Source organism: Callospermophilus lateralis, chromosome 10, assembly GCF_048772815.1.
Source record: "Callospermophilus lateralis isolate mCalLat2 chromosome 10, mCalLat2.hap1, whole genome shotgun sequence".
NCBI classification, from domain to species: Eukaryota; Metazoa; Chordata; class Mammalia; order Rodentia; family Sciuridae; genus Callospermophilus; species Callospermophilus lateralis.
In genome coordinates this window covers 57,156,257-57,169,008 of record NC_135314.1, presented here as the reverse complement: position 1 = coordinate 57,169,008, position 12,752 = coordinate 57,156,257, and the positions used below count along the sequence as shown (strand labels likewise).

Sequence of the window (12,752 nt, the reverse complement as noted above, 5' to 3'; positions counted from 1 at the left end):
TTCCTGGGATGCTGTGACCAAGATTTAATCACCACAGAGCAAAGATTGTGAACAGATCAGTGATTCCTCCAGTCTCCTCTCTTCCATAGGTAGGGAGAATAGGCAGGGGACATATCTTGAATATAATAAGAGAATCACAAACTGGTGAGGGTGTGTGAGGAGAGAGAGGTGGTAGAGAACAGGCACAGATGGAATTTCCCCTGGCTGTCGTTCTTAGGTCTGGTTTTAAATATTTTGTCTCTCTATATTCTCTTTCCTCTTGCCTCAGCCCTCTGGACCATAGAGGTAGGTGAGTATGGGGCTGGGAAACTGGAATAACTGGAGCTGAGTGCTTCAAGAGGTGCAGTGTGGGCATCACGCTAGTCACCCCTGGGCTGGAAATCAATGCCCCACCCTGCAATGGCCCCTGCTGGCCCCTGGGCATATCTCAGGGTCCATAACTGAAGCACATACAAGTAACTGGAATGATAAGAATCTGAACACTGGTGTCCACAGCCAGTTCTTCTTGCCTTTCAGGGAAAGGTATCGGCCACTTAATACATTGTAGAAATACATTACTATGGAGGCCAGTCAGTTAGTCTACGTGTGATCAAGGGCATAGACAATGGGTGCTGTCCTTATAGTCCAGGACCACAACTTTCCCTCCAGTGGAAGAACAGTCAGGGGAAAAGATGCTGTCTCTTTCCCCATGATAAGTCCCTGAGGTTCTTCAGCTCCCATTCTATTCAGCAAGACATCTAATCACATGTCTATGAGGCTATATGTTTATTCCCTAGAACTGTTTACTTTCCCCCTGAAGCAGGAGAAAATATAGACCAATGAAACAAAAAGAGCTATCAATCAAAATAATATTGAAATTCAAATTATTAGGTTTATTAGGACCATTCTCTTGACTTGGTTGAAAGACATGTCTCAGTATCTCATAGGACCATAGAACATCAGGACCTGCAAAACTCTAACCAACCAACTGTGAGGCGTCTCAGATTAAGCAGAGTGTTTGGGCCCTGGGCAGTAGAAGAAAGCAGACTCTCCAGTCCCCGAAGTTCCAACCTGTCCTCATTCCACCTCTGTTTTTGCAGGCACTTTTCTTGGAGAGGTGGAGAGATGATCTGTAATGGGAAGACTGTTCCACTGGAATAGATAATTATGGCAATAGAGGTGAGAGACTTCCAAGTTTTGAGGGGTATGGTCCAAAAAGTGACAACTAAGTTTATAGGTGTCCTGTGAAACACAGAACAAGTAGAACATGAATCATCAGAAAGTAGATGGCTGCCAACAGTGGAACTCGGGTTCGTGAATGACAGAGTGACCGCAGGACCCGCTTCCATCCAGCACCACTCCGAGTCTGAAAGAAAAACCTGACAGTCAGAGAGTTTCATCATAAAGGGCTACGTTCTTTTCCCTTCCCCTTTAATCAAGCAAGTTGGCAAATTCCACCAGGGTCCTCTAAGTCTTCTGCACCCTCTAGTCTTAGAGACATCACCTGCTCATTGGCTAGTCTTCTATATACTCTCTGCTTGACTCTGGACCCTCAACACAGGCAGCCCTGAGAGCACACCCTCTCTGCGTTGTCCCTTCTTACCCTTCGACAGCTGTTGCTCGTGATATCTATTAAGAATGATTGCTCCTGAGTGCCACAGGAGCCAATGATAGGAGTCCGGGAAGAATCCCATTCATTATGTTCCAGCCTGTGTAAGGAAAAAGAGGCACAGTATGGGTTCACAGCATGAGAGGCTGGTTGGGGAAGTCTTCCTGGTCACCCAGCCAGAGGTAGCACAGGGGATCTGCAGCAAAAGCTGCTCTGCAGTGCCTGGCTCCAGAGTAGTAAAGGTGATACTAACTACCAGGAGTCGACTGTCTACTATGTACCAAGTGCTGGCTCAGATGCTTTGGAGTTGGTGGAGTGACTTGCCCCTGGGAACACAACCAGCAAGCAGCGGAACCAGAATTCAATATCCAGTTTTTGTTTTGGTTTTTTCCACTGCACACATCTGATTCAGAGAAACTTATCATATTTTCTTTTTCACTTATTAAAGGCTAAGAGGCAAAAGCATATTAAATTTTTCTGTGGGGTTCTTCAAATTAAATTGCCCTGGCAGCCTCTACTGCTTCCGGCTTCATTTTTGCTGATTTGCTTATTTATTTCATACTGGAACTTCTCCATTTAAGGAAGAAGCTGCCATCACTCACCCAATGGTCTCTTGAAGAAAACAAGAATTGTGGTGAGAGCACATCTGATCAAGCATCTGCCTGTTAACTGGGGTGGGCAGGAGGGAATGCTGCTCTCTTCATGCTTCTTCTTCCTGGGGGATTATCTATCACAGGTCACACTCTTCTCCAGGAGAGAAGGAATACCTGAATCTGATCTGTGAGTTTGGAAAGAGATCCTAAGCATGCGCAGCCTCGCTTCCCCCCCACCACCTGCTTTCCTCTTGACCCCCAGGCTGACTGCAGAATACACCTTCTGTATGTTTGATCCTCCATGAAGTATATTCCTCAGAGGCAGCCTTGACACGGAACTACATGTTCTATTACTCTGGAGGCAAGTCAGTCAGGCTGAGGGAAGATGGGATGTCCGTAGGTACTGTTGAGCCAACAGTGTGGGCTGTTTTTCAACTGCAAGGCCACCTAGTTCCCCATGCACTACAGAGTACATGTGTGTGGTCCCTAAGACTTCAGAATACTTGGCCAAGGTGGTAAGCACTTAATTAGCTATCCTAATTTCCATTCTACATTACAGCCAAAGAGGGAACTATGGAGGGCCTGGGCTTGGATTATGCAGCTCATCCACAGGCTCAGGAGTCACCCTGTGCTATGCAGTCTCAAGTTGCCTTGGGGTAGGTAAATTACACATTAGGGGGATCCACCTCCACATGGGCCAGGTCTTACAGGTCTAAGCAATTCCACAGCAAGTAGAAGAGAAATAGCTATAGGTGAAAGGCCTGAAAATGCTGGGCAGAGACAGCAAGACAACACAAAGCTGTGCTGTGCCTCCACAGAGCCAACTTTAAAGCTGCACACCAAGGCCCACATGGATGCTAAATATTAACAAGCTGTGAATATGCTGGGTGGGAAAAAAAGGGATTTCAAATAAGACCCGCTCCCTGGGCTGCCTCTTCTGACACTTAAGCTTTGCAAGAAGGCATTTGAACACAAATACAATGAATTTCCACCCCAGTTAACAGGCAGATGCTTGATCAGACATAACATAACCCCAGACATAACACAAGAGCCTACTTTTAATGTTTCTTTCCACATAAAAGGACTTCCAGCGACAAATACTTGTAGTCACTTCACCCTCTCATGAATAGTGATTCTCTCAACTAGTGAGCTGGTAATAACGAATACAGGTTCTGTAGTCCCATCCTTTCCAATCATATATTGTGCAAATTATTCCCAAGAAGCACAATTCATTCTGTGATTCCAATGTTTTGAGTATGGCAAGAGCAGAATCTTCTACAGAGAAAGTTTAGTCTGTGACTGGGAGAGGAAGAGCAGGCTTAGGAAGTATCATTTGCTAATAAAGTTATTTAGTTTTAAAAATCAGCTTTATAAAGTGGTCTTTTCATCTTCTATTGTGTTTTAATCTTTAAAAAAAAATGACTTCAGTTGATTCAGATCTCAGATAAGGAATGGAGGTTGTTGTTGATTTGGCCCTCTGAAGAACCCAATACCCACATTATACAGTTATTGTGGGGATGCAAAATACTTTTCAAAGCTTACTTCATATTATAGGATTGGCAGATTTTGTTATTGTTATTGTTATTGTTATTTTTATCATTATCATTATTAGTTTCTAAGAACTGCTTTGGAAAGCATGGCCCTCCTAGACTCCAAAAGTAGTTTTGGGTGACCACAATATGACTCTACACTCACTGCAGCACCTGTCTCCTAGTGAGGGTAAGATCATAATGAATCCTGAGTCTGGCCATGCAAATGCTCATGAATGCAACGAGAAAAGGACAGAGGCTGCCCCGATTCAACTTTACCTTCTGATCTGCTCTTCAGCCAGAGAGAGGGCATTCTCTGCAGCTATTCTTTGGTCTCGTTCTTCTTCCAGCAGCTTTCTTAATTCATTCACTTCCTGTTTGGTATTGCACAGCTGCTCCTGGGCTTCAGAAAAGCTTCAAAATAAAAGGGAAACAGTGAGCATCATTACATGCAGAACAGCAGGAAAGTTTATAGAAGCTTCTCTGAACATGAACACACACACACACACACACACACACATCTTAAAAGCACAGCTGATGAGAGATTAAATGAAACTGCAGAAATACCTTCAGGATGTCTGAGGACTGACAATATCTTTCATTTCAATGCCACAGTATTTGTTAGGGGTGTTGCTGTTTGGCTTTATAAACTTTTCACACATACCATTTGTTACTATTTAATTCTTATATCATTTCTCTGAGGCCAAAAAGATAATAAGGCACATTATGGGCCAGGGTATAGCTCAGTGGTAGAGTGCTTGCCTAGTGTGTGTGAGGTCCTGGGTTTGATCCCCGCACCACTAAATAAATAAATAAGACATATAAAGTCATATGGTGGACCACAGTTCAAGCTAGTTGACTGCCTGACTTCTGTGCATTTATGTATGCCCAGGAAGAGTCCTGCTCCCCTACCTTTGCTGTGGCTCCCTTGCTTCCTGAGGATCACTCTTTCTGTGAACTCCATTCTTTTCCTGGGGAGCTCCTGGAGCAACATCTACATGTGGTAGCCCCTAGAAGAAGAATGAGCTTAATAATTCAGTAATGAAAGCATTTATGAAACTCTATTTGTAAAAAATGAGTTCTCAGTTTTTACAAGTAGAGTTTGGAGAGAAGAAGAAATTTTATACAAGAAAGAAAATGGGAGAGAATGACAAATCCTGGACAGGAATATTCTGACAATTCTCAAGTGCAGGTTAAGAAGTGAGAATCTGCTCTGGTAGATCAGTCACCTCCCTAAAACCCTTGTCTCTTCCTTAGCTTTCTCCTCACATTCTCATTTTTTAATTTATCTTCTTGCAAGTTTAAACCTCACCATAAATGTCTGCTTTCATCTAGTGGGGCTCATGGATTTCCAGAACTCTGGTCCCTCCCTTGCTTGTGAACTCTCCAAGCCCCTTCTGTGTGTCTGATAGAACTCTTCTCAGCCTCCACGAGCTTCAAAACCACACTCTTTCCACGGCCTCCACAGTTTTGCCTGTTTTGTCTCCCAGGTCCTCCTACAGTTTTCATATTTCTTAAAGCAAAATCCATACTGTCTCAGTTTTGGAGGGCCCAAGGCTGTAATTACTATTTCCCACTCAAGTTTTGATTTCTTTCTCACTGTCTCACTCATCTTTTTTTTTTTTCTAATCCTTTCATTTTCCTAGACTTTCTTCCCATTTCCTTAACATTCTCCTCTTCTGCCCCACTGTCTGACATCACTCCTACCTTTGTGTAAGCATCTTTGAGGCTGCTCTTTATGCTTTACCACTTGCCCTCAATTTCCTAGTACTTCTTCATTCTCACTTCCTTCTTACTCACCGCCTGCAGATCTCGGACCTGCTTCTCCAAGACTGCACAGTGATTAAAAAGGTCAGTGTAGTGCTGCTGGTTCTCACGAAGACTCTGACTAGTATCACACAGCTGAATGGAGAGGGTGTTTTTCTCTTCAAGGAGCTGAGAGAACTGAAACACAAGTGAAGATAAGTGCCCTTCCACAGAACCATTTTACCATAGCACTGCTGGGTTTTAAGGATCAAATTTTTAAGTGCATGTCAAAGTGAGAAAATGCCTAGTTGTTTCAACCAAGAAAAGAAAATTATTCTGGAGCAGGAGTAGCAGGGAATTTTTTTTATTGTTTTAATGGTGCCTAGAATATTGACTGAAAAACCATGAAACAGAAACCCAAAAATCTACTAGGATAAGCTATCCCAGGAATATAAGAGGAGAAAGGAAGGCAATAGGTTGGGTCCAAGTTAAACTAGTAATAAATGACTACAATCCCAAATTCAATATAGCTAGAGAGAGCACTGTCACTTAAAAATTTGTACAATAATATTACTTCAATACCACAGTACCAAGAGAATAGAGTAAAATATCATAAGCTGGATGTGATGGCACATGCTTGTAATGGCAGAAGGATCAAATATTTGCAGCCAGCTTTGGAAACTTACAAGACCCTGTTTCAAAACAATAACAATAAACAAAACAAAATGGGAAGGGGATGTAGCTCAGTGGTAGAGAACCCCTGGGTTTAAACCCCGGTACTATCAAAAAGAATAAATAATTATAATTTGTGTTAGATATAATGTTAGAAGTGAAAACAGAATAAATCCAAACACACCTAAAAACATGCAAATAACTACACTGGGAGCATTGATTTCACAGATTCAACAGTCAAATCAAACAATGTTTTAGAGAAAATAAATTGTTTTTTAGAGATACTTGGGGGGGGCATTTGATGCACACATAAAATTAAAACAAGAGAATTACACATACTTTTAAAATTACTTATTAAGCTAAAATTTGCTCTTTACTTTTCACTTTATGTGGTTCTGAAGAGCAAGTCTCAGCTTATAAAGCACTTTTACAAGTATAATCTTATTTGAAAGATGTAGAGAAAGGACTTCTGTCCTTGTCCACAAATGGTTAAAAAAAAATGAGTAGTGATTTGTCCAAAGTTGTGTGGCTGGCAGATGTCAGACCCTGGTTCAATGTGGTTCTTGATTTCAAGTCTAGAACTCTTATCTACTACCTGATAAATCCAAATGGAGGGCCCAGCAAGGGACGTTAAGAAAGTCATGGGTACCTGCAGTTGTGGACTGGTATTAGTAAAGAAAAGTATGTAAATATGTGAGAGGCAATATGGATTTGAAGACAAAGTAATGAGAACAATGACAACTATAGACAGAGGGAGTAATGCAATCTTCTAACACAGGAGAAAGAAAACGTCCCTGGCCACAATGAATAGTTCAAATCATACCAAACATATGCACAAATAAAAACCAAACAAGACAAAAACAAAAACAGAAAAACCCTTCATATTGAAAAAAAATCCTCATACTTTTCCCTTAGCTGATATAAAAGAGGAAGGAAAAGGCCTGCAAAATTCACTGGAAGTAAAAACTCCCACAACTGGAGAAACCAAATTACCAATCAGTAATATGCCACCTCCTAATGTTTGCACTGCTTGGTCTAGAATAAACATGGTGCCTTTAGTTTAGGGCTGGCACCATGATCCAGGGACTGGAGTCCTTTTATTGTAAATATGGTTTTGTTGGAATAAAATCACCTCATTCATTTGTGTATTGCTGCTTTTGGACTACAACTGCAGAGAATCATAGATACACTGTCAGGTCTACAAATCTCAAATATTTACTCTTCTAAGTCGCTAAGGAACAGTTTGCTGACATCTGCTTATAAGCTACTGTATTTCATCATGTCCACATTTGGGGAAATGATATAGACTAAAATTATCATTATTTATCCCTCTTACATTTTAAAATATTGAGCATATTTTTACAGTACCACACAGATATCTAACCATGCCGGTAGAAACATCTAAGGAAAGAATGAGGGCAGTGGCTTTAGAGAGAGATCATTTTATGCTGACCACCCATCTAGGCCATCGGATTCTAGGGCCCCAGAAACAATTCTCCTAGTTAGTTGGGACGAATTTAAGAGTGAGGGTAAACTCAAGGGACTGTAAAAACTTCAAGAGAGGCCCCTATGTGCATCAACCAAGAAAAGAAAATTATTCTGGAGCAGGAGTAGCAGGGAATTTTTTTAATTGTTTTAATGGTGCCTAGAATATTGACTGAAAAACCATGAAACAGAAACCCAAAAATCTACTAGGATAAGCTATCCCAGGAATATAAGAGGAGAAAGGAAGGCAATAACACCTAACACACAACTAGACTCATAGCAGGCAAATAATAGTTCCCTGTTAATGAACCCAGGCTAGGTAGCTAGGTACCTTCTAGCTGAGTTCTAAAAGAGCTGTTTCTCACCCAGAATGACAATGACCTATAGCAGTGTTTTTTGTACTTTTAGTGGAATTATATCTCAATAAATCTGTCAAAAAATACAACTTTGATTGTAACCCATAGGCTCGCACATACATTTAACTGAAACATAAGTTCATCTATATTATAAATAAATATTTTTACTGATTTTCTCTCAAAGAACTCTAGCTGCACTATTTGTCTTAGCTCCAAACTGGAAAAACCCAAATGTCTTTCAAGAATAGAAAAGAGAAATTACGGTACAACACAATACTGTACAGCAAAAGAATGGGAAAAAAAATCACATTATATTCAACAAAGTGGATGAATCTCACAAAATAAATGAAGCCCCACAACAGAGAAGCTACGACTCCACTCATATGTAGTTCTAAGGTGGGTGGTAGGGAATAGAAGAGGGCACAGGACACTTCTGGGGTTCTGGCACATTTTGATTCTTGATCTGTGTGCTAATCACATAGCTGTAATAATATATCACACTACACCTATGATCTGATGCTTTTCTATGTTTTACTTCAATCAAACATTTAGAATTGTTTTGGTTGCTATCCACCAAAATGATTGCATCTTTTCAAATACTCGTGAATTCCAGTTTTAACATTGTCCTAGAAGACAAATACTCAGAGACAGTCATGGTCAAATGTTTAGAGGTCAAATATTTGAGCAAATGTAAGGATTGAGATGGGAACTAGCTCACTGCAAGAAGAGGGGCTTATAGACCTATTCTGGAACTTCTGGAATATCTGACAATCTGGAAGGGAAACTGGGTGGCAGCTGCTCAGAGTCCCTGTGAAACTCCCACACAAATGTCCCCAACAAAGGGGGATTTGCAATTTCACCAGTTTGTTTGGATCCACTTTTTAAAAATGCAGTTTTCTCTACCTAAGTTAATAGTATTAGTTTCTGACACTGTAGTATCAATCAGTTGAATTTAACACCATCTAATGAGTATGTTCAACTTATGGCATGCACCGTGCTTTTCCACAAAGAAGATCACATTTGCTTCACAATGACCTCCTCTTAACATCTTAGGTAAATTACTGTATTATACTGGGCCTTTTTCCTCTTCTGTGAAAAGAGCCTACTGATTTTTACAATTTTTGACCCCAGACTCTTGGTGAACTGATGAGAAACCTATGCATAACCCATTGTGCATACATTTTGAGGCATATACACTCTCCTTGAAGCCAGTCTCTGGGCTCCAGAGTCTGGTCTCTTAAATCATTTCTATTTTTAACACAGACTCTTAACTGGATTCTGAAGAAGGCAGGTAGGGATTGAGCCACTGGAGAACATTTCTGACTAGTCGGTGTCGGAAGCCATTCTCACACGTGACTGGGTGACTCCCGGTTAGGGTCTGAGGCGCTCTGGCTGTGTCGGAGCTTTCCTGGCCCTCTCCTGTTGAGAGAACCTGTCCGTGTGGGGGTGTAACTGACCACTGACCCCGGAGGCCCAATCACTGACCCTGACCTTGGAGTGCGGCCCCCCCTTCAACCTTCATTGGATGGAATTATCCCCTGAATTTCTTGCTCCCCAATAAAAGGCTACTCCCTGGCGTGCTCTCTCTCTCTCTCTCCTGCTAGCCCTGAGTAATCCTTGCTGCCCTGCCGGGCAGTTAGAGGAGGGAACCAGAGAGGGGAGCCGTCTCGGACCTGGTCATAGAAAAAGGTAACTGAGTCTGTGTGTTTATTTCGATCTCGCTAGCTAACTTTTATGCCAAGAACCTCATTAATGAAACCATTGCGCTGGCCGCGTGGTAGAAGTCGGAAAGCAACAGAAGGATAATTATTCATAAAAGATGAGGTAGGGAGTTACCCTAATGTTACTAACAAGTGATTCGGGTGGGGAGATGATGCTGGGAGGAAAGCTTCCTACTAGAGTAGTTGCCTTCTTTATTCTTACTGTATGGATTTTTCCAAATCATCCTCAAGGACTGTCTCCTCTCCAGGGGCACAGAAAAGAAAATGGTCCTGTGTCCAGTACTTTGGAATAAGCAACCCAGGTTCTGAGAAAGTTGTGCTACAGCTGGGAGCCTACGCTGAATCAGCTTCTACTTACCATCTTGCTTCTAGTCATTGGAAAAAGAAACCAAATTCCAATTAGCAGCAAACACTTACCTTGCTGTTCAATTGCTGAATTCTTATTTCTTTTTGGTGAATTTCCTTTAAACTGTCATTGAGCTGGGTCCTGAGAAGTTCTGTCTCATAAACTAGGTTTTGTGATCCCTCAAGGGAAGTTGATGTCTGTGGGGATGCCTGCCAGAATACAAACATTGATGAAATTTTCTTCTAAGATTTCTCATGCTTAATTCCTTCCCTCTAGAAACCCTGCCCACCCCACAGAAGGTAGCTCATAAGGTAGCTCACCTAATAGTGGCAGATGGGCACTTAACTTATATGAAGCTGATGTTTTCTGGTAATGGTAATTTCAATCAACACTGACTCCTCACCTGTCTTTGGTATTGTGCTTTGAGGGTCTGAGTCTGGGATGAAGACCTGAATTCCCTTAAGAGATTCTGCAGGTGACTGAGCTGCTGATCTTTATCTGAGATAGCCATAAGGTACTGCTCCTTCATTCTCCTCTCATGCATTTCCCAGGAACTCTTCTCCATTCTAGAAAACAAAACAAACAAACAAAAACCTCATGGAACAAGGATAGGTAAAAAACATACTCATGAGTAATTACTTGTAAATAATTCTATATTTAAAACCATTATGAGCTCTTAGACATGAAATAAAGAAAATATATAATCAGTGAAATTTATGTTATAAACATAAACATGCAACAAATTGATGCAGAACTAAAAAAGGAATTCCAACTGGCTGGCCTGGATTAAATTCACAGAGAAGTTGGCATTTGGTCTGGAACCTGTATAATGAATTGGGTTTCCAAAATGGGAAAAGTGTTACAAGTGCAGGAAAAAAACACTAAGCAAAAGTTTGAATTACAGAATGAATTTTAAAATTGTGGGATGCAGTACTAAAGTACATGTGTTATAAACAGAATGGAGAGAAATGAGGTCAGGCCATGTAGGACACAGGAAACCATTATAATTGATAGCAGGGCAGCACCATAATAACATCATGGCTATAAGAATGCAATTGCAGGAGAGGATGTGGAGAAAAAGAAACACTTTTACACTGATGGTGGGACTGTAAATTACTACAGCTACTATGGAAATCAGTATGGAGGTTCCTCAAAAGTCTACGCATGGAAGCACCATATGACCCAGCTATACCACTCCTTGGCATTTATCCTGAAGAATCAAAGCCATACTACAAAGATACAGGCATACCCATGTTTATAGCATCACTATTCACAATTGCCAAACTATAGAACTAGCCTAGGTGTCCATCAACGGATCAATGGTTAAAGAAAATGTGGTATATATACACAGGAGTTTTATTCAGACATAAATAAAATGAAATTACATCATTCGCAGGAAGATGATGGAACTAGAAATTATTGTGTTAAGTGAGATAAGTCAAACTCAGAAGGTTAAGGGTTGTAGGTTCTCTCTCATATCTGGAAGCTATAGAGTGGAAAAGGAAAAGAAAGATAGGGGTGGATCTCATGAAAACCAAAGGGAGATCACTAGAGGAAAGGGACCAAGGAGTGGGAGGTGGGGATTGATGAGTAAGTGATACTGGCCAAATTTTTTTTATTATATTGTGTATTGTGTACATGTATGAATATGTAACAACAAATCTCATCCACTATAATCCACCAATAAAAAACGTAGGGGAAAAAAGGGAACGCAGCTGTAGACTCTGAAGGACTTGGGATCAACAGCTAGCTCCACAATACACTAGGAACAGACTCTGAGTAAGAGGTTCTTAATTCCTCTGGGCCTCTTCAATAAAACAGAATAAACTATCAACTCCTTAATGTTATCATAAGGATTAAATAAGATACTTACTATGTAAAACTCATCAAGCACAGAGCTTGGCACATACTGAGCACTCAATAAATATTAGCTGCTGTCATTTTTATTTCCTGAATTTGGCCAAAAGTAAGCCTTCTATTTGACCCCAGCTATTTTCCTTTAGTATTTGTAAAAATAGCCTCTCTACCATACACATACACACACAATGGAATATTACTCAGTCATAAAAAAGAATAACTTTATGACATTTGCTAGTAAATGGATGGAATTGGAGACTATCATGCTAAATGAAATAAATCAATCACAAAAAAACCAAAGGGCATATGTTTTCTCTGGTATGTAGAAAGTAACCCACAATAAGGTGAGGAGGAGAATAAAAGTTCAGTGTATTAGACAAAGGGGAATGAAGGGAAGGGAGGGGAGATAGGAATAGAAAAGACAATGGGAAAAATCTGACAGAGCCTTCTTATATACATATATAAATATGGTATAGTAAATCCCACCAGAAGACTGGTGCCCTAATTAGAATAAGATATATTCCATGTATGTATAATTTTATCAAAATAGACTCTACTTTCATGTATAACCAAAAAACTCCAATAAAAATAAATGTTTAAAATGTATGTTCTGGAGAGGGGGGGAAAAAGGCCACAAATTGTAAGATTCCAATTATAAAACATTTTCAAAATGACAAAATTATAGAGATGGAGGACAAATTAGTAGTTGCCAGAGATTAGGGATTCAGTGCAAGAGGGCGGAAGGGGAGAGGAAAATGTGACTATAAACTAGTAGCACTAAGGACATACTTGTAGTGATGAGCAGTTCTACTGTCTGGGTTGTAGTGTTGTTTACATGGTATCTTTACATATGTGACAA

The 12,752-nt window shown here is 40.6% G+C and overlaps 1 protein-coding gene across 1 annotated transcript in view; it reads right to left on the bottom strand.

Annotated features, from left to right (window-relative positions):
• Window positions 1-846: 846 nt before the first annotated feature.
• Golgb1 (golgin B1) overlaps window positions 847-12,752 on the bottom strand; it is a 77,133-nt gene continuing 65,227 nt past the window's right edge. Inside the window, exons 16-22 of the mRNA XM_076868888.2 lie at window positions 10,440-10,602; window positions 10,108-10,245; window positions 5,511-5,654; window positions 4,623-4,720; window positions 3,990-4,124; window positions 1,583-1,688; window positions 847-1,345 (exon numbers count right to left, since the gene is read on the bottom strand). Of these exons, the coding sequence (XP_076725003.2) occupies window positions 1,211-1,345; window positions 1,583-1,688; window positions 3,990-4,124; window positions 4,623-4,720; window positions 5,511-5,654; window positions 10,108-10,245; window positions 10,440-10,602 (919 nt within the window). The 3' untranslated portion in view covers window positions 847-1,210. The remainder of the gene's footprint in view (window positions 1,346-1,582; window positions 1,689-3,989; window positions 4,125-4,622; window positions 4,721-5,510; window positions 5,655-10,107; window positions 10,246-10,439; window positions 10,603-12,752) is intronic.